General features: G+C 38.9%; 2 protein-coding genes across 18 annotated transcripts in view; one reads left to right on the top strand and one right to left on the bottom strand.

The window, feature by feature from the left end:
* Positions 1–7,755, top strand: part of Fip1l1 (factor interacting with PAPOLA and CPSF1) — a 61,415-nt gene extending 53,660 nt beyond the window's left edge. For 13 of the 14 annotated variants that reach the window (XM_070013138.1, XM_070013137.1, XM_070013132.1 and 10 more), the window contains 3 exons: positions 1,120–1,333; positions 5,315–5,452; positions 6,142–6,416. In XM_070013138.1, the coding sequence (XP_069869239.1) occupies positions 1,120–1,333; positions 5,315–5,452; positions 6,142–6,289 (500 nt within the window). In that variant the 3' untranslated portion in view covers positions 6,290–6,416. Of the gene's footprint in view, positions 1–1,119; positions 1,334–5,314; positions 5,453–6,141; positions 6,417–7,675 lie in introns of those variants that run through there. The other variant, XM_070013127.1, reaches the window with a different exon arrangement.
* Lnx1 (ligand of numb-protein X 1) overlaps positions 6,508–25,496 on the bottom strand; it is a 108,478-nt gene continuing 89,489 nt past the window's right edge. For all 4 annotated transcript variants that reach the window (XM_070013121.1, XM_070013122.1, XM_070013123.1 and 1 more), the window contains 5 exons: positions 22,499–22,633; positions 19,341–19,518; positions 17,789–18,017; positions 8,138–8,296; positions 6,508–7,757 (listed from right to left, as the gene is read on the bottom strand). In XM_070013121.1, the coding sequence (XP_069869222.1) occupies positions 7,622–7,757; positions 8,138–8,296; positions 17,789–18,017; positions 19,341–19,518; positions 22,499–22,633 (837 nt within the window). In that variant the 3' untranslated portion in view covers positions 6,508–7,621. The remainder of the gene's footprint in view (positions 7,758–8,137; positions 8,297–17,788; positions 18,018–19,340; positions 19,519–22,498; positions 22,634–25,496) is intronic.

The following is a 25,496-nucleotide window of genomic DNA, read 5'->3' as shown; positions in this document are numbered from 1 at the left end:
GCGCCACTTCCAGCTTTTTTCATTTTGCTTATGTGGTGCTGAGAAATCGAACCCAGGGCCTCAGGCATGCGAGGCAAGCGCTCTACCACTGAGCCATCTTCCCAGCCCCAGGAAATGTATTTTTTAAGACTTGAAAGTCAAGATTACCCACTTTTGTACAGGCTTGGGCTACAGAATGGATTTTGTGTTATTAAGTTTAAAAATAACATGATTCTTGTCATTCATCTCCATCAGAACTAAGGTGACCAGATGTATTGTCAGCAGTAATATTTTGAAAGAAATCTAAGCTTAAAATACTCAGTAAAGCATGTTTTAAACAGATGTGCAGCCAACCATTTATAGAGCACAGGAAGAGTAGAGTCAGTATAATTCTTAAAGGTCATAGGATTTCTGTAGTGACAAATGAGCATATACTTCAACTTAGTATAATGTTCAGCTGCATTAAATCCCCACAGAAAGTGGGACTATCTGTTGAAACTTTGAAGCCAGGCATTAAAACTTCTCTATAGGTTAGCTATAAAAGTCTTGGACCACACTAAAAATCTGTTAGTGTTGTTACCTTCATAATTTGTCCTACTAGACCTCTGGCTAATTTGGTATACATTATGCAACTTTTCTATTGTAGGGACTGTTGCTTTCTTAAACCTTGTAAACCATCCTAAGGGGCATTGTTTTATTCTTAAAGTAGAATTATTAATCCATTACAGTGTAGCTATTGAACCTAAGATATTTAACGTGCATAAACGTGGCCAGCATGGCATAAGCTGCCACAGAGCTATATCCCAGGCCTTAAACTTAGTAATTATTTTGTAGTGGTTCTCATTTTCTCTTTCTAAATTATTAATACTTTCTAAGTCATTAATCTTTTTTGCTAGTTTCCAGTTTTGACATTGGGAAATGAGTGTTCTGATTCTTAACACTGCCAAGTAAAGGATCTTTAAGACTTTCTTAGGTCTTTGACATTTGTTGGTAGATTTTTCAATATTGAGAGTATCTACCAGGTGATATTTCTCTTCTGCATTTATAAATTCCTCTTTTGTGGCAGGAATTTTGTCTTTTCTCATTTATTTTTGTTTTCCAAGTACTATAACATATGTGTTTAATGTGTTTTTTCTTTAGTTGCCTTTCCCCATCTTACTGGTTCTGCTCCTTCATGGCCTAGTCTTGTGGACACCACCAAGCAGTGGGACTATTATGCAAGAAGAGAGAAAGACCGAGATAGAGAAAGAGACAGAGACAGAGAACGAGATCGTGATCGGGACAGAGAACGAGAACGGACCAGAGAAAGAGAGAGAGAACGTGATCACAGTCCCACACCAAGTGTCTTTAACAGGTTTGTTGAGTGTTAAACAATTTTGTATGCATGTACTTCACTTACGCTTTTGACATTCTGTTTATATGAGGAATTCAGTTCCAGTTGACCTGGAAAAGGCACTCTTTTTTTTTTTTTTTCTTTCTTTTTTTTATTGTGAAAATACCGTACAGAGGGGTTACAATCAATACATGGGCAAGGTAATGAGTATATTTCTTTTTTTTTTTTTTTTTAAATTGTATTTTATTTTATTTGAGAACATACTGTACAGGGGGGCTACAATTACATGGGCAGGATAATGCATACATTTCTTACCAAGCATTGCAGCCTCCTCCTTTGTTTACCCTTCACTTCCCTTCCCGGCCTCCCCCCTCCCCCCGGAAAAGGCACTCTTAACAAATACTTAAAAGCCCCATTTTAAAATGAGCTCTCAGAGGTTTGCCTTTATCAAAAGCAAATCTTTGAATTTGTTTACTTATCCCATAAAAGAATTTTGTACCTCCTCACAAATTTTTTAGCTGTCATCTAAAATTTTTCATTTGATTGCTGAACTATCATCCTTTGTAAATTTTTAAAAGATGTTTTTGCTGGTACCAGAGCCTTGTGCTTTTACCAGCTTAATCTTGCTGGCACTTTATCACTTAAGCCACTCCACTAGCCTTTCCTTTTCTAGTTAATTGGAGATGGAGTCTTGAGAACTTTAATGCCCAGACTGGCCTCAAACCATGATCCTCAGGTCTCAGCCTTGTAAGTAGCATGAACCACTGTTGCTTGACTTATCATTAAAAAAAAATGCATATAGATATCTTTGCCAGTTGTAAATTTTGTATTTTTATGCTTGAATTTCATTTCTGTGCCATTTCCCTAAAAATCTTGAAAAAATTTTAATTGTCCTTTTTTTGGTAATGTACCTATTAAGACATCTAAAAAATTTTTTTTGCTCCTGTGTCTCATGTTCAGAATTTTATCTTGTTTTCACTTATTTTGTGGATACATATACTGAAGAATTTGAATAGAACAGCATCCCTTCAATGCAATGGAGAAGCTTTCTCTTCTTTAGTTAATATATGATCAATGGATGAGTATTGTCATTGCAAAAATAGGATTTGCTATTAACTAATATTATTAATATATAGAGATAAACATGGAGAAACCTTGTCATATAAATTAGGTCTGTCCTAACCACCATTTTAATCTGGCTATTTTCAGAAGATCAAATCATTTTAATTTACTTATTTTTGTAAAGACCCTCGCTTCTCAGTAAGATCACATTTCTAGATAGCAGAAATTAAGACTGAACCTTTCTGATAGACACAGTCAATCCTGTTGGGCATTTGGTAACTGAAGACTTGTGTTTTCTAAGTTTCTTTAAGAACACCAGAAGTACTTTGCCAAGATTTACGAAAAGCCTACCCTTTTTATTTGTTACCCTTTAATTTAAAGACAGATTAAGCCATGCTAAGAACACAATAGTATTGATTTTAACAAATATTGGTTAAAAGCATTTTAAAAACGCCACTTCTATATGTATTAAAAAGTTGATTTCATGTAGATCTTGGAACTGCACATTTTCTCTCATTTTAATCTACTGAAACAACAGTAATATAATTTAATTGGTAGAAAGATATTTCTCATTGTTACATCAGCTAGCCAAATCACACTCAGTTTCAATCAGAACAAAGTCAATAGAATTTTGTATTTTGTGAATTATACCAGGAAAATGAATTTTACTATGGAAAATTACGTGAAATAAATACTGGCAAAAGTGTCAAAGCCATATGTACATAGGTTGGATTATAAATTTATAGGGTCATTGTTTTGAAAATTACAGATCAGGTTTAACATCTGTTTTTTAGATAGCTTAACTGTGGGCCTGAAAGAAAGTCATTCTAAGATGTTTGGAATGAAGTCTAATAATTTCCAGGCCTAGAGAAACCTTAGGCTACAGCCACTGCTCAGAAAGGCAATGGAAGGCGGTCTTTATGTCTTGGGCAGGACCAACTATGCAACAGTCTCTTGTAAGGTCCTCATCATATGGCTGCCTTCAGAAGGGCCAAAGCCAATGAAGAGTTGTTTTAAGAGTTAGGGGTGAAATGAAGGCTACAAATGACATATTATTAGATTACTTTTAGTTATTTTTATGTAAGTCTGTTGAGTCATTATGAAGAGCCTCATTTGTTGCTGTGCTAATTCTACTTCAGTGACTATTAAAAAGCTAAAAACTTACAGAAAATGTTCTGCATCTGAAAGATTATCAAATTTGCTAAATATTTTTATTATCTACTCTTAGTGTCTGTGTGTTTGTGCACCAGTATTGTGGCTCGAACTCAAGAGCCTTGTGCCCTCCTTCTGCTTTTGGCTGCACTTTACCACTGGAGCCACACTTTTACTTCAGGTTTTCCAATGGTGAATTGGATATAAGAATTTCTCAAATTTGCTTCAAATCTTGATTCTCTTAGCATCCTGAGTACCTAGGATTATATGCATGTGCCACTAGTATGTGGTGTTCCCATATTCTTAGAACATATAGCTGCCTCATACAATTTTTATTAAACATATTCCTAGAAACCACATCTTTTCAGCATATTGTTTTAAAAGTGAGTTCATTCTAAGTGAGATAATTACTGATAGTAGGTTTAGAAAATATTGACTTGTATTTAAATAAGAAAAGGAAAGAACCAGGTGTTGTGGCACATTCCTCAGCATTTCAGCCGTTAAGGTAAGAGGATTATGAGTTCAAGTTAGCCTGGGCTACATGGTGAGACTGTTTCAAAAAACATAATGGATGATGAGGGACAGATTTAAGGAGGTAAAGAAAAACTACCTTCTTACAATGATTAGTTCCTGTTTTATTAGTCTTTGTAATTCCATTCAGAATCAGAAAATAGAGCTGCAACTTACACTTATCTTTTCCATGCCCTAACACACAAAGATGTGTGGTATGAAGGATGGTATGTCCAATCTTTGGGCATCCTGTACAGGTATTGTAGAAGGTGATTTGATGTTCCTATTTTGGTTTATTATTATTATTATTATTTATTGAACTCTGTTTGATGACTGTAGTACTCTGTATTGTTGATAAAGTAGAGGATTAAGAATCTTTATCTGCTTTCTACCTTGTAGCCATTGTGAGCCATATATTCTTAGGATCTTTACTAGGCTTTGCAAATAGGAATTTTTGTAAGAAATCTGGAATATGTTTTTAATTCTAAACTAATAGCAAAAGAAAATGAAGCTGTTGATTTAAACTTATATCAGAAATAAAAATACAAAATATTGTTATATGAAATATCTATGGCTTAATAACTTTGAAAGCAATAGAGGGAGTGTAATGTGTAATTGTTATACTTTAAAAACTTTTTTTGGGGGGGGGGTCCGGTCATGGGGCCTGAACTCTAGGCCTGGGTGCCATCCCTCAGCTCTTCAGCTCAAGGCTAGCGCTCTACCACTTGAGCCACAGTGCCACTTCCGGCTTTTTTCTTTTTGCTTATGTGGTGCTGAGGAATCGAACCCAGGGTCTCATGCATGCAAGTCAAGCGCTCTACCACTGAGCCACCTTCCCAGTCCCTTAAAAACTTTTTATTAAGTATTTGTACAAAGAGGTTTCAGTGCTATTGTCTTTTTTTTTTTTTTTTTTTGGTGGTCTGTTGTGGGGGCTTGAACTCTAGCCTGGGCACTGTCCTTGAGTTCTTCATCACAAGGTGAGTGCTCTACAGCTTGAGTCACAGCGCTACTTCCAGTTTTCTAGTGGTTTGTTTGAGATAGGAGTCTCATGGACTTTCCTGCCCAGGCTGGCTTTGAACCACAATCCTCAGATCTCAGCCTCCTGAGTAGCTAGGATTACAGGCGTGACCACCAGCACCTGGCTCAGTTCTATTAAGTCTTTAAAGTTATTAATGTAGAGGCTTCTGTTTGACTTGAGAACCTCTTCCTGCACAGTTTTCAGTCATTCAGAATTAGTAGTTCAGGTGTCAAGATAACTTGTTTCCATTTTGATTGCAGTGATGAGGAACGATACAGATACAGGGAATATGCAGAAAGAGGCTATGAGCGTCACAGAGCAAGTCGAGAGAAAGAAGAACGGCATAGAGAAAGACGACACCGAGAGAAAGAAGAAACAAGACACAAGTCATCCCGCAGGTTCTGCTCTTTAATAAAATACCGCAGCCATTTCAAGCCAAAGAAAACGGATTTGAAAGTGAAAGCAATAATTTCCAAATAGCCTCCAGAACACACGTGTTTTCATTGGAAGTTTTAGAATAATCTGTTGAAATCTGTTAAGCACTTCAACAAAGGTTTTTAAAAATTAGTAAGACTGTATTTCATTTAATACTCAGAAAAGGAAAATTAGCCTGGGATAATAATCATAGAATTTGACTCATTCTACTATCTCATTAGCGGAGGAGGAAATTTAGTATATGAACCAAATCCTAATAGTATAAAAGTATTTTTGTTCAAAGAAAAAATTTAGAGCCGATATATTCAGAACAAAATCATAATTAAATTTTAATGTCTACTTGAAGAAAATGGACACTATAAAATAAGTACCTCTTAATTCTGACATAGTACTTCAATTTCTAGTTTATAATTTGTCTTTTAGAATAAATAGGCACTGGGAATTTGAGGTAATACTGGTAAAGATGATCCTATTGTATATTTCTACATGAAAGTCTCAAAAATTGATGACTTTCTAAAATGTGTTTATGAGAAAGTAATGCATTAGGCTATACTATGTCCAATGTTATCTTGAGAATTCACTTAGCAGATTTAGATTATGATACCAATTATGTATTTAAACACTTTAAAACGGAACATATTTTATTTTCCAGTAATAGCAGACGTCGCCATGAAAGTGAAGAAGGAGACAGTCACAGGAGACACAAGCACAAAAAATCAAAAAGAAGCAAAGAAGGAAAAGAAGCTGGCAGTGAACCTGCTCCTGAACAAGAGAGCACCGAAGCTGCACCTGCAGAATAGGCAAGATTTTTGCCCCTTGTATATTAATCCCAGAAATAGATAAATATAAATCTCATTATTTTTCTGGATAATGTTTAAGAAATTTGCCTTTAATCTTGTTCTGTTAGAATGAAAAGTTAATTTTTTTCAAAATAAAAGAGTGAAAATTTCATGTTAAGTTAAAAATCTTTTGTCTTGTAATATTAAAAAAAAAAGACAGCAATGACTTCATGTCCAAGAAAGTAAAGTGAATGAGTCTCTTAGAGGATTTAAAGAGCTGTGTTGTTATTTATATGCACAGTATCTAATGAAGGACAAGGACCCACCTCAGCTACAGTTTTGTTATTATTGGTCAGATACCATTCTCTTTTGAGGTTGTACTGCAAAAGGGACCCTCTCAAGTCTTGACATTAAAACTAATGGTCATTACCGCCATGGTACCTGCATATTAGCCTGTCAAAGTACTTGTATGTAGTTTTGGTATCCCAACTTTTGAAAGATTTTAAACTTGGAACTAAATAAGACATTTTTTATATCCAAATTACTAAGATCTATCAGGTGGTATTTGTTGGCCACTGCAATATAACTTCTCGTATGTCTAGTTTCTAGCAGGCATACCTACAGACACGTCACTGTAACACAAAGCTGAACCAGCATGGCTGTCTCACCCATTCTTGTGTTTTCCAAGACTTACTGGTAGCATAATATATGGAGTTTATATTGTGAATTAAAAATTTACTTATAAGTTTTAGTCATTTCCTATTAAAACTAAGAAAATACAAGTTTATAATACCAAACGAATTTGAGAGAGAACCTTAAAGGTGTTATACATACATGAGGTAGCACATAACTGCAGGGATCTTTAAAATGGTGAAAGAAGTAAATTTAACCAGAATCACATATACAGACAGATGTAATTTTTGAAAAACATTTATTTCTCATTTGGTGAAAGGAACATTTCTCATTGATGCAGTAAAAAAAAAATCCTCTGGCTTTAAATTAAAATGCCCATGATATACTTTTTTGTAGAGCTGTTCATTTGCCAAATTTTAATTTAAGTTGGTGATTTTAATTCAGTGGGCATACAAACTATTTTATTGTTTAAAGGCATTTTGTAGAAAAATATAAACTTAAAAGTTGTGGATGAGAAATCTTCCACACTGAATAAAAACTACGAGTAGTTTTTATTTTTTGAGAATATTCTTTGAATATAACTGACTTTCTTTAGATCACACCTTTCCTGACATTTTTTTATAGTGCGTTCTTTAAATATAAAAATTGACAAGATAAATATATTGTTTCCGTTTAGCCTATTTGTGATTTTTCTGTTTTTCTAAGACTCAATCATTGACCTTATAAAAAAGTACCAGGCCAAGAAACAATAGTGAGAGTAATTCTCCCTTTAAGTTCTTTCAGCATTCTTGCCAAGCAAGCATGTACCATGCCTGATGTACTTCTACCATTGACAGCAAGAAGAATATCACCGCATCTAAAAAACAAAACAAGATATGTGATCAGTATTTCACTTCATAGTTGAAGTTAATGTAAGTTTATTTTGGTGGTTCTAGTTTTTGCTACAGTGGTCTATTTTAACTGCATTACTTCCAAGTAAAGATTAAATTTTACAAACTTACTATTCATTTGGCTTCTGTTAGAAGGAATACTAAAAGTATTAGGAAGTTGCAGTTTGGAACCAAGAAAGGACATGCTTTTGAATCTACTAGACATTAAATGCTACCCAAATGTTTAAATTTCTAACTTCCTTTAAAAAAAATAAAAGTACAGTAAATATGTGTTCTTTGAAAGGGGCCAAACTTTTGCATATAGAAAAAACTTCTTTGAATATAAGTTTTTAATAGTCATTAGTACCTAATTCTTCCATCATTATATGCTGGGGTTCCTTCGACAATAGATTTGATAAAGAAAGGCTTGTTCCCATTGTACTCTTCATAACCTCCTACGATGCAGAAGCCCAGACTTCCAGCCGTGTTTCTTCTTAATATGACATCTTTACAGTTGTATAAGTACCTGAAAGAGTATATGTAATCAGTCAATATGTACAGTTAAATATTAGTTGTGATTCATCTCCCATTCCTTTCATTGGAATTTGTTTAGGCCAAGTATTTTGTATTTGGTCTTCTGTTTTCCATATTTGAGCCCTCCTCAACAAAGTGATTATAACTATTATGTCTGTTTATGTGTATCTACTGGAAAAGATAACCATGTTTTTGGCTTAAGGACATCTTAATGCTTGAATTTCTATTAGCCAAAAGTTGGGTACATCTAAATCCTTACTGATAAGCCAAAGTGAAATATACTGAGGGATCATGTTTTTGTGAATAAAAATTTTTAATGAAGGCAACAGTCCTTTTAATAAGTGATTCATTTCAACAAAAAGAAACCTATGCTATTAATGAAGTAGAATTTTTGATCTTTGAAAAACACTAGTCTATACTAATAAAGCTTAGAAAAGCAGGCAGTCATAAAGTGAATGGAAACCGAGACATATGTAAGACTATCACAACCGTTCATGTAGGTGGAAAAAAAAACTAGCATAAATGGAGAACTGCGAGTTACAAAAGGGCTAGGAGAATGAAAGACCGGAGGTCTTGTATAAATTACTAGAATCCTCAAGGACAATGGACATAAAATTGAAGTTCTGTTACTATTCAGTTGTCATTGGATCAGTGTTCACATTAGTGCAGGCTAGTGTGAACTGTTTTCCAGGTCCCAGAGAGAGAGAGGTGTCTAGACCTGAGTTTTGCTTTAACATCCCTTGTCTGCCATGTGCGTGGCTGTTTCTAGGGACTGAGGATGGGAGGTTAGCATTTTCATGTTGGTAAAATCAAGATAATGGCAATTCTGTTAATAGACTGTACCTAAAACATTCAATCTTAGATCTGTTTTTTGACAACAATAAAAAGTTTCTTGTGAAATATTAAGTGATAAAGTTGGTCATTATATTTGCTACTGACATTTCTTCTATATGTAACAACTATTTTCATATTTTTGCTGACTCACTCAGAATAAAACAAGCTTTAAGATTTGGTAAATATTTTTAAGATGTGTTATACTAAATTCAGCTTTATACCCAGTTTGTGTCCATTGTCATAACAAACACACATAAAATTTACAACCATCAGTTCATTTCACCAAAATGATAGCAAAAATCAGGAATTTTATTAACAACAATAACAAAAATAGCTTTTTTTGTTTGTAGGTGATAGTCCTGGGGCTGAACTCAGGGCCTACATGTGTGTCTTAGTTTTTTTTTTTTCCTCAAGGCTTAGTGCTCTACCAGTTGAGCCAGCTTTTTGTGGTTAATTGGAGTCTCATGGACTTTCCTGCCTAACTGGCTTGGAACAGTAATCTTCAGATATCCGCCTCCTGAGTAGCTAGGATTATAGGTGGGAGCTACTGGTGCCTGACCCCAAAAAGAGTACCCTGTTTTTTATTGCAAAACACTGATCTTTTTACACAGTAAACCTTAACAAGGTAGAAAAGGACATGCCTGTTATTCTTTAGGAAGTTAGATGAATAAGCTACATAGACATTATTGCTGTATAAAGCAGAACTAGAGATCACAGGAAGTGCATGGGGGGAACCATTCCATACTAAATCGCAAGTCAGCACCACCACACACTTAGGTGTTGCCACAAAGAAATGAGTGCTAGCCTCTTCGCAATTTTTTAAATTATATTTTTATCTTTAAGTAGATGTACTATTCATCAAATCAATTTATGAATACAGTGAATCTCTGCAGTTCTTCTAAGTTCTACACTGCATTGTCCTCCAGTTCCTCTTTCCCTACCTCATCTCTCCCCTCTATTTCTCCAACCTTCTTTCATACTTCTCCCCTTACTCTCAGGTTCTAGATTATTGTCCTTTGTACCATTTCTCTACCATGCCAGTTTTATTCCATTTGGGGGCTTTTGTATTAACTGAACTCCCTCCCTGGAATACTCTACTCCACATGACTAGCTACTTCCCATTTCAGGTCATAGGATAATTATCATCTCTTTACAATCCTGTCTTAAGCAACCTGGACCAAAAAGAAAAATACACACACACACACACACTCAATCCAGATAGAAAAAAAAATCTGAAGGAATAAGACACTAATAATTAGTGATCTAGAAGGATTGGAGATGGGGCTCAGAATGGAATGCCTGCAAAAGGGAGATGGGGGGCGTGGCTATGTGTGTTACTGTTCCTTACAGAGATAAGATCATGATGATGGGAAAATGCTAAGGTAAAATAAAGCAAAAAGGGAGTCTAACGTGTCCACTGGATTCATTCATCAACAGGTTACTGGTGATACTGATAATGTGGCAAGAACAGGCAAGGGAGAAAAGATAGATGCATTGAGTGAAGTGAGAAGTAGACAGAGCAAGTGTCAATCACTTTTAACCTAGGAGGAACTTGAGCATGCTGTACTGGTATGATAAAGCAGCAGACAGAGGTACTGATGACCATAGAAAGAGAGGAAGGATGATCTCAGAAGACAGGAGAGGGGGAAAATGTGCTAGGAGAAACTCCTTTCATGCTTCTAAGAAGGAAGGAGGAAAACTGGTTATGGAATTGGAGAAAATAGGTATGAATGTAGAAAGTCAAGTAGATGTACTCCAAAGATGCTGGATTTAGCTTGTAAAATGGTGAATTTATCTGCTGGTCAAAAGAGTAGATGGAATGTTGGAGGTTTAAGTTATGCAGAATATGTAGGACACAGGTACTGAAGAGAATGGGAGCAGAATGCTGTCATGGAAAATGTCATAGGTGCCAGTGGCTCATACCTGTAATCCTAGCTACTTGGGACTGAGATCTGAGGATTGCGGTTCAAAGCCAGTCCGGACAGGAAAATCCATGAGATTCCTATCTCCAATTAACCACCAGAAAACTGGAAATGGCACTGTGGCTCAAAGTAGTAGAGTTCTAGCCTTGAGTGAAAAAGCTCAGGGATAGCACCCAGCCCTGAGTTCAAGCCCCACAACCAGCCCCAAAATAAAGATGTCATAGGGATATGGCTAGCATTGTAAGCTCACCTGGAGGTACTTATTGAATTTAAGAGGTCAGTTAATGGATTTTCACAGTACCAAATTGGGCTTAGAAAGTGGGAAATAAATATTCAAAGCCAGTTGAAGTGATTGCCCACTGCATCTAAGTGAGAAAGGATGAAGGTAAAAATAAGAGGTTCATTTATTTCCAATGGATTAATACTTAGATCTGATTTCTATAAAACAGGATCATCAAGTGTACACGGGTTCTTAAGATGGTGAACTTTGAGAAATGCTGCTGTAGATATTAGAATTGAATGTCCCACTGGTATTACAAACTGCATGTTCAAATGACTAATAGCCCTCTTAATTACTATAGCAAAGTAATTGTGGTAATGACCCCAATTCTCCACCTTTCTCTGGCGTCAATGTTCCTTATCAAATAATTTTTGAAGTGTCTCCCCTCTGATTTCAGGCTCAACAGTAGAAAATCAGTAGCCAGCACACATACGCGCGCGCACAGCTAGCGCACGCACACGCGCACACACACAATATCATGGCCATCCAATATCAGCACTATTCAAATGACCCAACACCAGAGCCCTGTTGCATGGGACAGCCAGAGAGCCAGGACTGGCCAAGCATAGTATGGGTCAGCTGAACCCCTGAGAGTCATGCACAAAATTGCACATGCTACTCACATGCAATTGGTTTTTGAGGCACAATTGTAATAATATTCTTACTTTCCTCTAAATTCTGTAATCAGAGGAAATTACCATCATTGACTTCAGTATCTTTCCAAGGGTGCCAAAATACCATGTGCCAGAACCTCCAGGAAAGTTTAGTAATTCATAATTCATAACTTCAAATGATGTACTACAGCATTTTTTTGCCCACTAGATTATAAGGGTGTTCCTTAGTATATAATATACTGCTTCAGTATTTCATTCGAGAGATGCTTAAGTAGAAACATTAGGCATACCTTTATCTTTTCCTTCCATCTTCCTGTTCCTTTCCATCATTTGTTTTGAGAGAGGTTTTTGCTGTATCTAGCCCAGATTGGCCTGGAACACATTCTGTACTCCAGAATGGCCTCAAACACAGTATCTTCCTTCCTCAGCTTCCCAAATGCTGGGATTTTAGTTATGTATCACCACACAGCTGTTTTGTGGTAGGTGTTACAGAAATACATTAAATAAATTTGGTCTTGAAATAATTTGGCTATGAGTAATTCATTTGCTTTTTTTTTTTTTTTAAATTTTGTTTTGGGGTCCGGTCATGGGGCCTGAACTTTGGACCTGGGTGTTGTCCCTCAGCTCTTCAGCTCAAGGCTAGTGCTCTACCGCTTGAGCCACAGTGCCACTTCCTGCTTTTTTCTTTTTGCTTATGTGGTACTGAGAAACCAAACCCAGGGCCTCATGCATGCAAGGCAAGTGCTCTACCACTGAACCATCTTCCCAGCCCTCATTTGCTTTTTGATAGGGCATGTGGTAGGGAAAATGACAAGAAATTAGAGGCCTTAGCAGTAAACAATGATGAAAGCTGTACATACTATTCTTGCTGGGGGCTGGGAATGTGGCTCAGTGGTAAATTGCTTGCCTAGCATACATGAAGCTCTTGGTTCAATTCCTCAGTACCACGATACACAGAAAAAGTCGGAAGTGGTGCTGGGGCTCAAGTGAAGAGTCCTAGCTTTGAGCAAAAGAAGCTCAGGGACAGTGCCCATGCCCTGAGTTCAAGCCCCAGGACTGTCCAAAAAACAAAACAAAAACTATTCTTGCTGTATTAAATACTGTATGACAAAAATCTATTAGGCAAATCTCCAGACTGCTTTATGTTTGAGAAAAGGCAAAAAAAAGTACAACTTAAATTTTAAAAGCTAAATACTAGCCTAGCATCCTATTGAGGTGCTCCTCAGGCTTAGTGTACTGGGTGTAAATTGTGGACTCCCAAAACAACACTGCAGCTGGGTCCTTATGCCTATAATCCCAGCTACTAAGAAGGCTGAGATCTGAGGATCTAGCCTAGGTTGAAAAAAACCTATGAGACTCTTTATCTCTAGGTAGTTAGCAAAAAACAGGGAATGGAGATGTGGCTCAACCAGTAGAGTTGTCAACCTTGAGCAAAAAAGCAAAGCCAGCTGAATGCCAGTGGCTCACACCTGTAATCCTAGCTACTCAGGAGGCTGAAATCCGGGATTGTGGAAGTGTCACTATTGCTCAAGTGATATAGTACTAGCCTTGAACACATAGAGGCCCAGGATTGAAAAAAAAAAAAAACAAAAAAAGCAGAAGCACCAGGCCCTGAGTTCAAGCCCTAGTATTCACACACAAAACAAAACCCTATCACCAATTCCACTTCATGCTGTCGATTCTCCAGCCTTGCAACTTCAGACTTAACTACTGTTTGCTTTAGTTTAAGTGCGGGATACTTTTTAGTACCTAAATCATAGAAATGACTTTAATACTGCACAGTAGAAACATGTAGCTCTTAGAAGAGTGCCTGGCACACAAAAAGGGCTACCGTAAACATTAGCTGCTGGGTCACTACAGTTACTGCTCCATCTGTCTCATGGTTAAAATGCCGAGCATTTTGCCATTCAACGTAACAATCTTGATGAAAATGTTTTCAGCATTTTGGGAGAGTAAAAGGTTAAGTTCTGAGACAAGGAGAAATGAGTTCATGTGTATTTCTAGCCTTCCAGTCCAGATGAGAGAATGTTTTGAAAGACTTCCAGATGTGGAATGTGGGCCCTGAGAGCCAATAGAGACAAAAGCAGAGTCCTTCATGGTCTCTGAATCACCTCCTCTTGAGTGGCAGCTGATAGTGTCCAGTGAGGAGAATGTCTGGAGCTGCTACCTAGGGGTCACTCCTGACATACAATGCACTATTGACAAGTGCACTACTAATCACACGTTTACATCTCTTATTACCTACTTATTTTTGCTCTCTGCCTCTGCCAGTATCTAAACACCCTCAGCTCAACACCTAATGCTGCCTTCTTTGTGTGCATTCTTTGTGTATTGCACCTGAGGACATGAGTGCCATGAGCTTTTGATATTACAGTAGCTGGTATATCATTTTTGTTTTAGGGTTGGTTTTTTTTTTTTTTTTTTCATTGCTAGAGAACCTTAGGTAACTGGCTGGATCATACACAGGTACAAATAGCATTTCTCAAAATCTGGTGAAAGGGGAAATGTCATAGATTTGTGATAAAGGGAAGGGAAGGGAAGTGTGTGTGTGTGTGTGTGTGTGTGTGTGTGTGTGTGTGTGTGTGTGTGTGTGTGTGTGTGAAGGGAAGGGAAGTGTGTGTGTGTGTGTGTGTGTGTGTGTGTGTGTGTGTGTCCTGAACTCTGTCCCTGAGCTCTTCATCTCAAGGCGAGCACTCTACCACTTGAGTCACAGTGCCATTCTGGTTTTCTGCTAATGTGGTGTTGAAGAATTGAACCCAGGGCCTCATGCATGCAAGACAGCCACTCTACCACTGAGCTGCCTTCCCAGGCCATGTATATATATTTTGAAGATCTATTTGCAGTCTAAATCTCTAGCAATTCAGATAAAATGACTTGCTGGGATGATGGCTTCAGGCTCCTTGGGACAGTGTTAATGGGGAGAACTGAGGGTCCCTGGGGTTTTGAGCTTTAGAGGTTAGAGATGTGAATTAGCATTTGAGATTCGAGATGTGAATGGCTCCTTCCTGTGCATGAAAACTGAAGCGATGTGATGGCCCATTATCCATGGGCCAGGGGGCCTAGCGTAAGAGCACATTGAAGCATGACTGTTATTCTGAAAAGTGCCAGGGTAGACGTATTTTCACTCTCACACTGGCAGAGTGAAGACTGTCTTTCTCATCTTGCTCCTAAAGATTACTATCAAGCAACTAAGATACATGCAAACTATTTTAAGCAAAGTGAAGAGTCAGCATGTCTGAGGGAAGAGTACCAAAGGCCATCAGAGGGAAGATGAAAGAAGATGCCACCACTATATAGAGCTCATCTGGCCAGAAGAGCCTTAGGGTCCACAGGATCAGGCCTACCCTGCAGGACCATCAGAAATAGGAAGGCTGTCATCAGAGTTTCCCTGGGTCCAGTTTGGTAGAGAAGAAAGGCGTGTATAAAAGCAATGCCAATGCAAGAGGAGACGGTTAGACTGTGAATGTGATGGGTAGCTGGAGAAAAATAGACCTTGTAAGTGGTCCAGCAAGGCTGACCTCCATTGGTTTAGGAAAAATAGCGAAACATACAAAGCCCTGTGAAAATAAAGTCGTTTGTATTATCTGTAGCAAAGCCCTTGGCTTGCCCCTCTCCCCTCCTCCCCCTTCTGTGACACAACTTCAGCAGGGAGCTGCTGCTTGGGAAAACTTATCTCAGTCAAAGAATAAGCCCGAGATTCACTACCAAAAAAAGTGGTGGGGAGAGGAAATGAGCAAATAATAACGAGAGCACCACCAGAGAAACATGGATAACAAAATGCCACTTTGGAAAAAACAAATGGAAAGTACTTCTGGAGCAACTGCTCTATAGGCAAGAATTTAGAGTTCAATGGAGAGAGAAGATTTCAAAGAATTCAAGAGTAGGAGAGGGCTGCCAGGATAGAACAAAGAAATGGAAGAGAAAAAGGAAAATGTGAGGAATGACAGTGGCCACATAGGGTCACATACATTGAAGAACCGGAAACGAGAAAGCAAGTAAACAGTGCTTGAAAAGGATCTAAGAGAAAGAACAAGATATAAAACGTAAAAGATGTCAAAATACACTTCTCCAGAGTCCCTAAGAAGAGTTGAAATAACCTGATTGTTATTTTGAATGTCAAGGGAAAAGATTAAGCCTTGTATATATGGAGGGAACAGCATGAGATGGCTTCGCCCTTCTCCACACTTTTAATGCTAGTTCACTGTGATGCAAGAAGAACGAAGTATGACATAATACCCTGATATCCAGGATACCCATCACAGGCTCACACAGATGTGCCACAATTTGTTTAATTTTTGTTTAAATTTCCTGCTGTTGTCAGACACTAAAATGTTTCAATGGACTATCAAAAGGAAAAATAGCTGGCACCTAAGAGTGTATATGTTACCTGGAGTCAACAAACCACAGTTTGGCCCACCACCTGTTTCTGTTAATAAAATTTTATTGGAACATAGTCTTGTCCAGGCTTGGATAGTATCTGGGAGAAAAACTGAGTAGTTGCATAGAGACTATGTATGTATCAAAAGTCTGGACTCTGTGGCCTTTTCATGGTCTTCCAACCCCTGATACAAGCTCTCCTTGGAAGAACACACAAGAAATGGGCAACCCTGGGCAGCTCTACAGAGCAGGTCTGAGGGACCCTCAGATCCTGTGGCACCCTCTAAGTCTTGTACTATGTTTGTCACATCAGGACCAAGAGGAAAGGGAGAAAAGCCGTTCCTTGTTTCTTCACTTGGAAGCATCTGAGTACACGGTGCTACAATGCCCCCTTCAATGAAGAGGTACCACTGACCATGACAAAATATCTCCCAAACAAATGATGAAGATCATCCTAAATAAAACTGTATTTAGAGTAATACTCTCTTTTCCCACATAGACTCAGTTCTAAAATATTTAAATAAACGCAATGTTCAATTTTTAAGAATTTTTAAATGTTCTAATTACAGAAAATAATTCGTCAATGAATGTAAAGTTCAAAAAGAACCCACATCGGTTTGTATATGAAGCATGGCTATTAAACAATATTAAAACTAGAAGAGACTGCTTTTTGCCCTCCAACAAGATATTCTAAAATCAGATGTACTCTATTTAATCCTTTGCCAATATATCAACTTCAGTGAGGTCACATTTAACCTTACATCATGTGTCAGTAATCTGAAGGCCATTAGTTATCCTGGGAAAACACCAATTTACCATTCTATATTGTATAGCTGTTTAGTGGGAGTGTCCCCAGGTCCCTCCCCAAGTCATCATGTAAAACAATCCTTCACTTTGATGTTCCAGTTCCACCTCACTCCAGCAACGCTGCTGTTGCCCAAAGAACTTCCCAAGTATAGGCACTAAAGAGAGAATCACTATACTAGCAGATGCTTAAGCATTGGGGTGAAGGTCAGGTGTTCTGCTGTGCTGCTTTCTTTGTAGTTGGACCAACTAAAAGCTGCAGAGGTAAAGCCAGTCAGCACCTCTGTAAGTACACAGAACTGACACCAGCAGATTAGCCAAAGGTGAGGCTTCTCATAGACAGGTGTTCTCAGCCTCACTATAAAGAAGCACAGATTGGCTTTCTTTCCTCTGCCTGATCTGAGAAACTTGCACAAAGAATCTATTTACACCTATACATGGAAGCTCTATGAACTCCTCAAAAGGTCTAATGGTGTTTCTACTTACAGACTTCATGGCCCTAGGGTTTCTACATGCATTTTTAGTTACCGGTGGCAAGTCAGAATTCTTTCAAGCAATGTTACAATCAAGACTAAGTGGTAGTGCCATGAGTCATCCATGGCTTAAAAATCATAAATCATTCCATCCCATAGGGACATCACTTTGGAACTCACCGTGGTAATTCCAGCCACATGACCCAGGAAGGGGACCATTCACCAGGTAGAGTCATGTTGTGGTTGGAGTCCAGGGCCATTGGGCTGTTACAGTCTTCCTGAGGTTCATGTTCTCTGACTTCCAAGGCTTTGAGTACCACGGAAGAGGATATGCTCTTCAACAAGGCGACTGCCTCACTGCGGCTGACCTCTGTAAGCTCAATGCCATTCACATTCAGTAAAATGTCACCTGACAGGCAGAGAAGCAGAAGCACCATTAATGGATGCAAATGGATTTCTCCTTATTGTGCAAAAGGGCAAGAACAGATTGCATGCAAGATGTGGAGCAGGCAGGGCACCCTTCATTGACATGAAGCTGAGTTTTCCTACAGTTTATGGGAAACAGTCTTGTTGGAGGCCTTCTGAACCATTCTTATCAATATTTGACTCTTGCTTTAAAAATAAGGAAGATAAATTTTTTGTCATATTATCAAAGAAAATCCACTTTAGCTTTTTGTTTTCAGCAAAGTAGATGTAATCGACAAAGTGCCATACTTAAACAGCGATCAGCACATACAAAACACCCACTAAACACAGATTGAAGAATGACTATGAAACTACCTGTGACCATATCTAACAGAGGATCTCAGAGCAGCCCGTGACCTTAAAGAGGTTGAAAAGAAGAGCCACATTTCCATTTACTGTATTCCTATGATGTGCAGAGCCAGCTTGACACTATGTGTATGATGACTTCCACACTTCATATCCTATAATCTTCTAGTATGTTCTCTTATTGAACATGGGCTTCAATAGTCTCTGCTTAGGTGCGTACAGAAAAGCAAAAGAAATTCAAACTCACACCTCTCTACTCTCACTTTCTATTCATCTTCTTTTTGTTTTGCTACCTCCCATGCGTAACATCTTTTCCATAAAGAATAACCATAGCAAGAACAAAAGGAAAGGAAGGAAAATGGAACCTTGGAAACCTCCCAATTATCTTGAGTCTGAATCCTTAAAGGCACAACTGCTCACCCACTCAAGCTACCCCTGTGTATATGCTGACAATATTAGTAAGTATACATATTTGTAGAGGTAAATGTGGTATCACCTTCCTTCACTGAAAGTAGCCCCAAACACATGTGATTTATGTATAGGAATGAAACACCAACTGAACAGCCCCCGTGGTATTTAATCAATGTCCATTAAATCAGAATCCATCAATGATTTCTCCTAGCTCATGCACAAAATGGAACAAGTGATAAGTTTGTTTCCTTACTGGATTAACCCAGCAAAGATCCACTTCGAACAAGTGAGACCAGATTATGCAATAGAGCCAACTGGCTCATAAGCAGCCATTGCCTATTAATCCTGAGAGCATTTGGAGGTTCTGGCTTTACTAGTAGACAACTCACATCCATCCACCTACAGAGCTCAGAGGGTTGACCTCTAACTAGTCATGGACAAACAGAAGTGGATATTCTTGTTCAGGTGACTTTTACCTTTTGTCATTAAATTGGGAAACAGTTACTGATTTCTCTCAATACTATCATGAAAATGCCCCAGTTCTTTTTACCTGTTTTTATCCTTCCATCTCGGCTTATAACTCCTCCTGGCTCCACGCTGATGACGTAGATAGGCAAGTCCCATTCCCTGTGGGATGCTCCCCCTGCAACAGTCATGCCCAGAGATTCACTGGGGTCTTTATGGACACAAACCACCTTCTCATGACAAGTAGCTGCAGGGTGGAGGGGCTAAAGAGACACACAGAAAAACATGGCAGATATGTTCAAAAGTGGATTTTCCATAGGCAACAATGACCAAAGTTATCTAAAAAGTACAAAGTGCAGCAATATCATGAAACACGTTGATCCACTGAGAACTGTCTTTTTGCAGCTCATCCCAGTTTCGTGATTCCAAAATCTGTAAGCTAACTCATAAAGTTTGATTTCAAAGAAAAATAGTAAAACTAAAGGCAGAAACCAGGAGAGAAATCCAAAGTCTATAAAGTGAGCTGTAAAGAACATCTGCTGGGCCAGCCTTTCCTGAAAGTGGTGTCAGCTCTTATCAGTCATGAATATCAGGAGTTGGATAATATTTTTTTAAATGATCTTATTTTATACAAAACCTCCTTTTAACTTTTTCCTTAGTGTTTCCCAAACAGCCCTGTCTGCACGGAACAAAGAGGTGCTCACAGGAGCACATAGGTGCTGAACACAGCGATAAATGGGCCACAGATTAGAACTTTGTCTACAGGCCTTGTATCTTAAATGGCCATTTGCATTTCTCCCCAGAGAAGGATACCCACAGTAGAAACAGAAACCCCCAAGTCTGACTGTAAATTCTTCACACCCAGAATTGCACAACTTGAATTGAGGAGGAGGGAAGAAAGGCAGAGATAATCTTTACTATCTGTCTTTTCTCCTGACTCCCTAGTTTGGTTACCTCAAACTGTTCCCTAATGCTTAAAAAAATTATGGTGAAATAGCTTAAGCTGATAAAAAATGATGAACAATCAAGCATTCATCAAGCAATATAATATATACTTTACAATATTTGTTTTGGATTTTTAAAAACATTTGAAACATCTAGAAATGTAGAAAGTATGCCATTGTGACTGACCCAGGTACCTTATGACTCAAGGCAAGAAATAAATGTTTGTGGTTGAGAACAATGAATCTATGACTTCTTTTACTCAAGTCCCCACTTTTCTGCCAATGAGGTAATCACACCTAAATCTGGTATTCATTAGTCTTAACTTTTCAATTGGATAGAAGTATCTCTATTCCACAAACCCTGGCTTGAGTTACTTTTTTTTTTTTGTCGGTCGTGGGGCTTGAACTCTGGGCTTGGGTGCTGTCCCTGTGCTCTTCAGCTCAAGGCGAGTGCTCTACCGCTTAAGCCACAGCGCGCCACTTCCGGTTTTCTAGTGGTTTATTGGAGATAAGAGTCTCACAGACTTTCCTGCCCAGGCTGGCTTTGAACCACGATCCTCAGATCTCAGCATCCTGAGTAGCTAGGATTACAGGCATGAGCCACCGGCACCCGGCTTAAATTCTTATATTCAAAATGCCATGTTGTTTCCAAAATGCAACAAAATTTTAGTCAAAGCATAAACTAAGTCATCAAACATCTTTTATATATGCTACTTTTTTTTTTTTGAGGCCAGTTTAGAAAACAGAACTACAAATGAAAAGAGTCAACAGTTTCCCAATAGATCAATGTATAAGAGAGTAATTCCAGGAACTCAGACCCCCAGTTGAGGGTTGTGGCAAAGAACAGATTTACATTTTCTGTGACTCACATTGGATAGGTGGAAGGAGTTATAAAACTGCAGTGTGGTAGCTTAATGACTTAACATATTTACCTAACTAAAATCAGTTAAGTAGGTGAGAACGTTGGGTAAGCTAATACACTAGCCTTCCATAAATAAATACTATTAGTTTAGTTTTAACATGGTAATGGTATTAACAAAAAAGATACCAGGGAGCCTTTATCTTTAAAACATTTAGCAGAATGTATTTTGTCTGTCTGGATTGCTTATTATAAATGAACATGGAATTTATGATTTATAGAGGCCTAGATGCCTGCAGAATAGGGTAGGGTTGGAATGTTAAGCTCTGAGTATAAAGTAGAGATTCTGAAGTGAAAAAGTCAACCTTAGCTAGGTACTAGTAGCTCATGCTGTAATCCTAGCTACTCACGAGGCTGTGATCTGAGGATGGCAGTTTGAAGCCAGCTCACTCAGGAAAATCTAAGAGACTCTTATCTCTAATAAACTACTCAGAAAAAAGCCAGAAGTGGTACTAGGCTCAAGCCTTGAGCACAGAGGCTCAGGGACAGCACTCAGGCCCTGAGTTCAAGCACCAAGATTCCCCCTCTTCCCCGCCCCCCGCCCCCAAAAGTCAACCTATGTCCTGTTGTGGAAAGAGAGAAAGGTATTTGTTTCTTTTTGTCTGTTGCAAAAAATAGGTTACCTATAGAATTTCTTGAATGTTTTCAGTTAAAGCATTGAAATCAGATCTTAGAGGAAATGACTGATAGAGCTCTGAGCTCAGGCTACACAACTCTTAATGTTTACTAAACAAGGTTTGTTGACAGTCATCTGAAAAGTTAAGCCATTGCTTCTAACAGAAGCCACAACCAGAAGTACAAATTAGGCCAAGTCACCCAATTAGGGAGAGGTGACAAACTGGTATCCTGAAAGATGAATTCCATTCTCAATGCATTCTTCTGGGTCCAAAGTATTAAAACATTTTTTCTGAATTTGAATGTTACATGCTCTCCAGCTAGTCTCAGTTTCCACCACTCCCTGGTGTCCTATGAGCATCAAGTACTCAAAGCCTCCTTTTGGGCCCTTCTGCAAACTCAAATATTGAAAATAGGGGAGTCATCATTTCTAGACAGACTGAGAAACTAGAAAGCCAGAAACCAAGTAAACCTCTTGGCTCATTTCAAAGTGAATGGAGAACAATTCTTACACAGTCCTGACTCTGTAGAAACATGACATGTATTTGGCCTAGACTAGAAATTTCATCCCCATCTATGAGGTCTGCATGGTCAGATTGCAAAACTCAACACCATCCTCATTCCTGATTGGGTGATAGATACCTGCTACCTCATCAAGTCTGAAGATGAGAAGGTCTAGAGATGACACTTGGAAACGTTACACTATGCAGCCTTCCCATAAAACAGCTTCTTACAAAGCTGTAGGCGTGCCTGCCTGGGCCTCACCGTAGGAGCATTGTTCCTCTCCTCCAGGCCTGGGGACCAGCTGCCACTGCTGACCCAGCCAGCTTCCTGAAGAATGTCCGGACTCTGCTGTCCCACCTGGCGGGACACAACCAGGTGAACACGCCTTTCACTAGCCTGTGTGGGAAGACACAAGAGTTAGCCACACCATACAGCTTCCATACAGAGCACTTGGCACCAGGTGGTAACTTTGGTTGTGCCTTTCTTCCCTCCTTTTTATGTGGACAAATATTGATTGTAACCCACTTACCTCCTCTCTCTCCCTGTCTATCTGTCTCTGTCTCTCTCTCTCTCTCTCTCCCTTTTTCCTTTCCTTTCTTCTTCCCTCCCTCCCTCCCCTCCTTTCTTCCTTTTCTTCCTCTCTCAATACTTGAGATTGAACATAGGGCCTTTGACATGTTAGTCAAGAGGTCTACCATTTCTAGTATTTATGTCATCCTATAATTTGGCAAGAGTATGAATTATTTCTTTTAATCTTAAACCAGGTAGTGGGAATTGCTCCAAGACAAAATCTAGGGAAGGTTAGGCTTGTGTAAGTCATGGAAGAGCCAGGTATAGATAATGCTGAGTATTTTTTTGGTCAGTCATGGGGCTTGGCTGGGCACTGTCCCTGAGCTCTTCAGCTCAAGGCTAGCGCTCTACCACTTGAGCCACAGCGCCACTTCCGGCCTTTTCTGTTTATGTGGTGTTGAGGAATTGAACCCAGGGCCTCATGCATGCAAGACAGCACTCTACCACTGAGCCACCTTCCCAGCCCCATGCTGATGTATTTTTAATGAATGACTCAACTCCATACAAGCATTAGAGTCTGGATGGAATGAAGTACACAGGGTAAAGCAGTAGCTCAAAGGTTTATGATGAACGGTGAACATAAAAGAAAAAGAAGTAGGATTAGTGACAGTAACCCTGTCATTGTAGGAAGGGAAATCCTGTGTCTGACCATCTTAAAGATTCAAGCATTGGAAAGGTAAGGACTTAGGTTAAAATATAGTTTATTTAAAGTCATTGCCTTGCCTAATTTTTATGATTTCCACTAATTCTGACGACTATGTACATTGATACTGAACAGCATTCAGAATAGCAAGAGATTGCTTATTGCAAAGATCTACTCCACATAGTTAAGTCTACAGTTGATTTCTGCAATAGATCAAGTTCATGTATGTTTGGTTATTACAGACTGGCTGACCGCTCAGCTTTCAGATCAGCAGCACAGACAGATTAGATCTGAGCCTATAAAACTTACAGAAATAGGACTCTGTGACAATCCAAGCTGAAGTGGCCAGCTATTACGTTAGTAAAAGTTTGTAATAACGAAGCATAGCTAGATTTCCTTAGAAAGATCCCCAAGGACAATAGGTCTGGAGACAAAGATGGAGAAAGGAAAAGTAAGATCTAGTGTTTCCTCTCCTTGTCCAAATCTTGACTGCTTATCACCACAACAGAGACATGACCTGCCTGCCTCCTTCCTTCACAGTTATGGTTTAGGGGCCATGGGAAAGTTAGGTCCTGAGAGGATTGCATACCAAGTCCTTGCTCTTCATTAGCTCCAACAATAGGAGTTGAAGTACCTGTTTTCTACCCACCATGGCTGAATGTTTCAGTCTCTTCAGATTTCATATATTAAAATCCTAATCCTGAAGAGGATGGTATTGATGGCTAAGGCCTTTGAGAGATGATTAGGTTATGGTAGGTGAGCCATCATGAGAAGGATGAGTGCCCTTACAAAAAGTATAAGGGACAGGAATCCTAGCTACACAAGAGGCTGCAATCTGAGGGTCATGGTTTGAAGTCAGCTCAGGCAGACAAGTCTGTGATTCTCTTATTTCCAGTTAACCAGCAGAAAGCTGGAAGTGGAGGTGTGGCTTAAATGGTAGAGAGTCAGGTTTGAGCAAAAAAGCTAAGGGAGAATGCTAGGTCCTAAGTTCAAGCTCCAGTATCAGTCACAATTTTTTTAAAGGCATAAGAGGACTGGGAATGTGGCTCAGTGGTAGAGTGCTTGCTTAGCATGCATGAAGCCCTGGGTTCAATTCCTTAGTACCACATACACAGAAAAGGCTGGAAGTGGTGCTGTGGCTCAAGTGGTAGAGTGCTAGACTTGAGCACAAAGAGGCTCAAGGACAGTGCCCAGGCCCTGAGTTCAAGCTCCAGGACAAGCAAAAACAAAAGGCTTTATGACTTCTTCCTACTACTTGAGGACACAGAGAGAATATTCCACCTGTAAGAAAGGGGTCATTCACACGTTTTGAGTCTATCAGCATCTTGATCATTAGAACTATAATTTCTGAGCCAGGTGCTGGTGGCTCACATCTATATTCTTAGCTACTCAGGAGGCTGAGATCTGAGGATCAAGGTTCCAAGCCAGCCTGGGTAGGAAAGTCCCTGAGAGTCTTATCTCCAATTACCCATCAGAAAACCAGAAGTAGCATTGTGGCTTCAAGTGTTAGAGTGGTAGCTTTGCATGAAAAGGCTCAGGGACAGTACTCAGTCCCTGAGTTCAAGCTTTACAACAACAACAAAAAATACTTCTTGTCTTTTTATTGACTATTTTCCCTCCCTCTTACATCTCTCCCTATTTCTTTCCTTCTCCTTTTCTCCATCCTCCTCCCTCTCTTTCTCATCTCCGTCCTCCTCTCTCCTTTCCTCTCTTTCTCTGATACCCCCTCTCTACTTAAGTACTGAGGATTGTAGGTATAAAAGCCATCATGCCTGTCAAACAACTTAATATTTTTATGAGAGTAGTTTTGACCTTAGAAAAGTCTCAGAGAAAAAAAAAAAAAAAGAAAAGTCTCAGAGATCCCACAAAAAAGCTGGGATTGGAGCTGTGGCTCAAGTGGTAGTATGCTAGCCTTGAGCAAAAGAGCTCAGGGACCATGCCCAGACCTGGAGTGCAAGCCCCATGACAGACAAAAAAACAACAACAAAAACGATTTCTGTGTTTGTGCATGTATATGTATACATATATATGCACAGCTATATATAT

Source organism: Dipodomys merriami, unplaced genomic scaffold, assembly GCF_024711535.1.
Source record: "Dipodomys merriami isolate MVZ:Mamm:240054 unplaced genomic scaffold, mDipMer1.0.p SCAF_9, whole genome shotgun sequence".
NCBI classification, from domain to species: domain Eukaryota; kingdom Metazoa; phylum Chordata; class Mammalia; order Rodentia; family Heteromyidae; genus Dipodomys; species Dipodomys merriami.
This window is presented reverse-complemented; position numbering and strand designations above follow the sequence as displayed.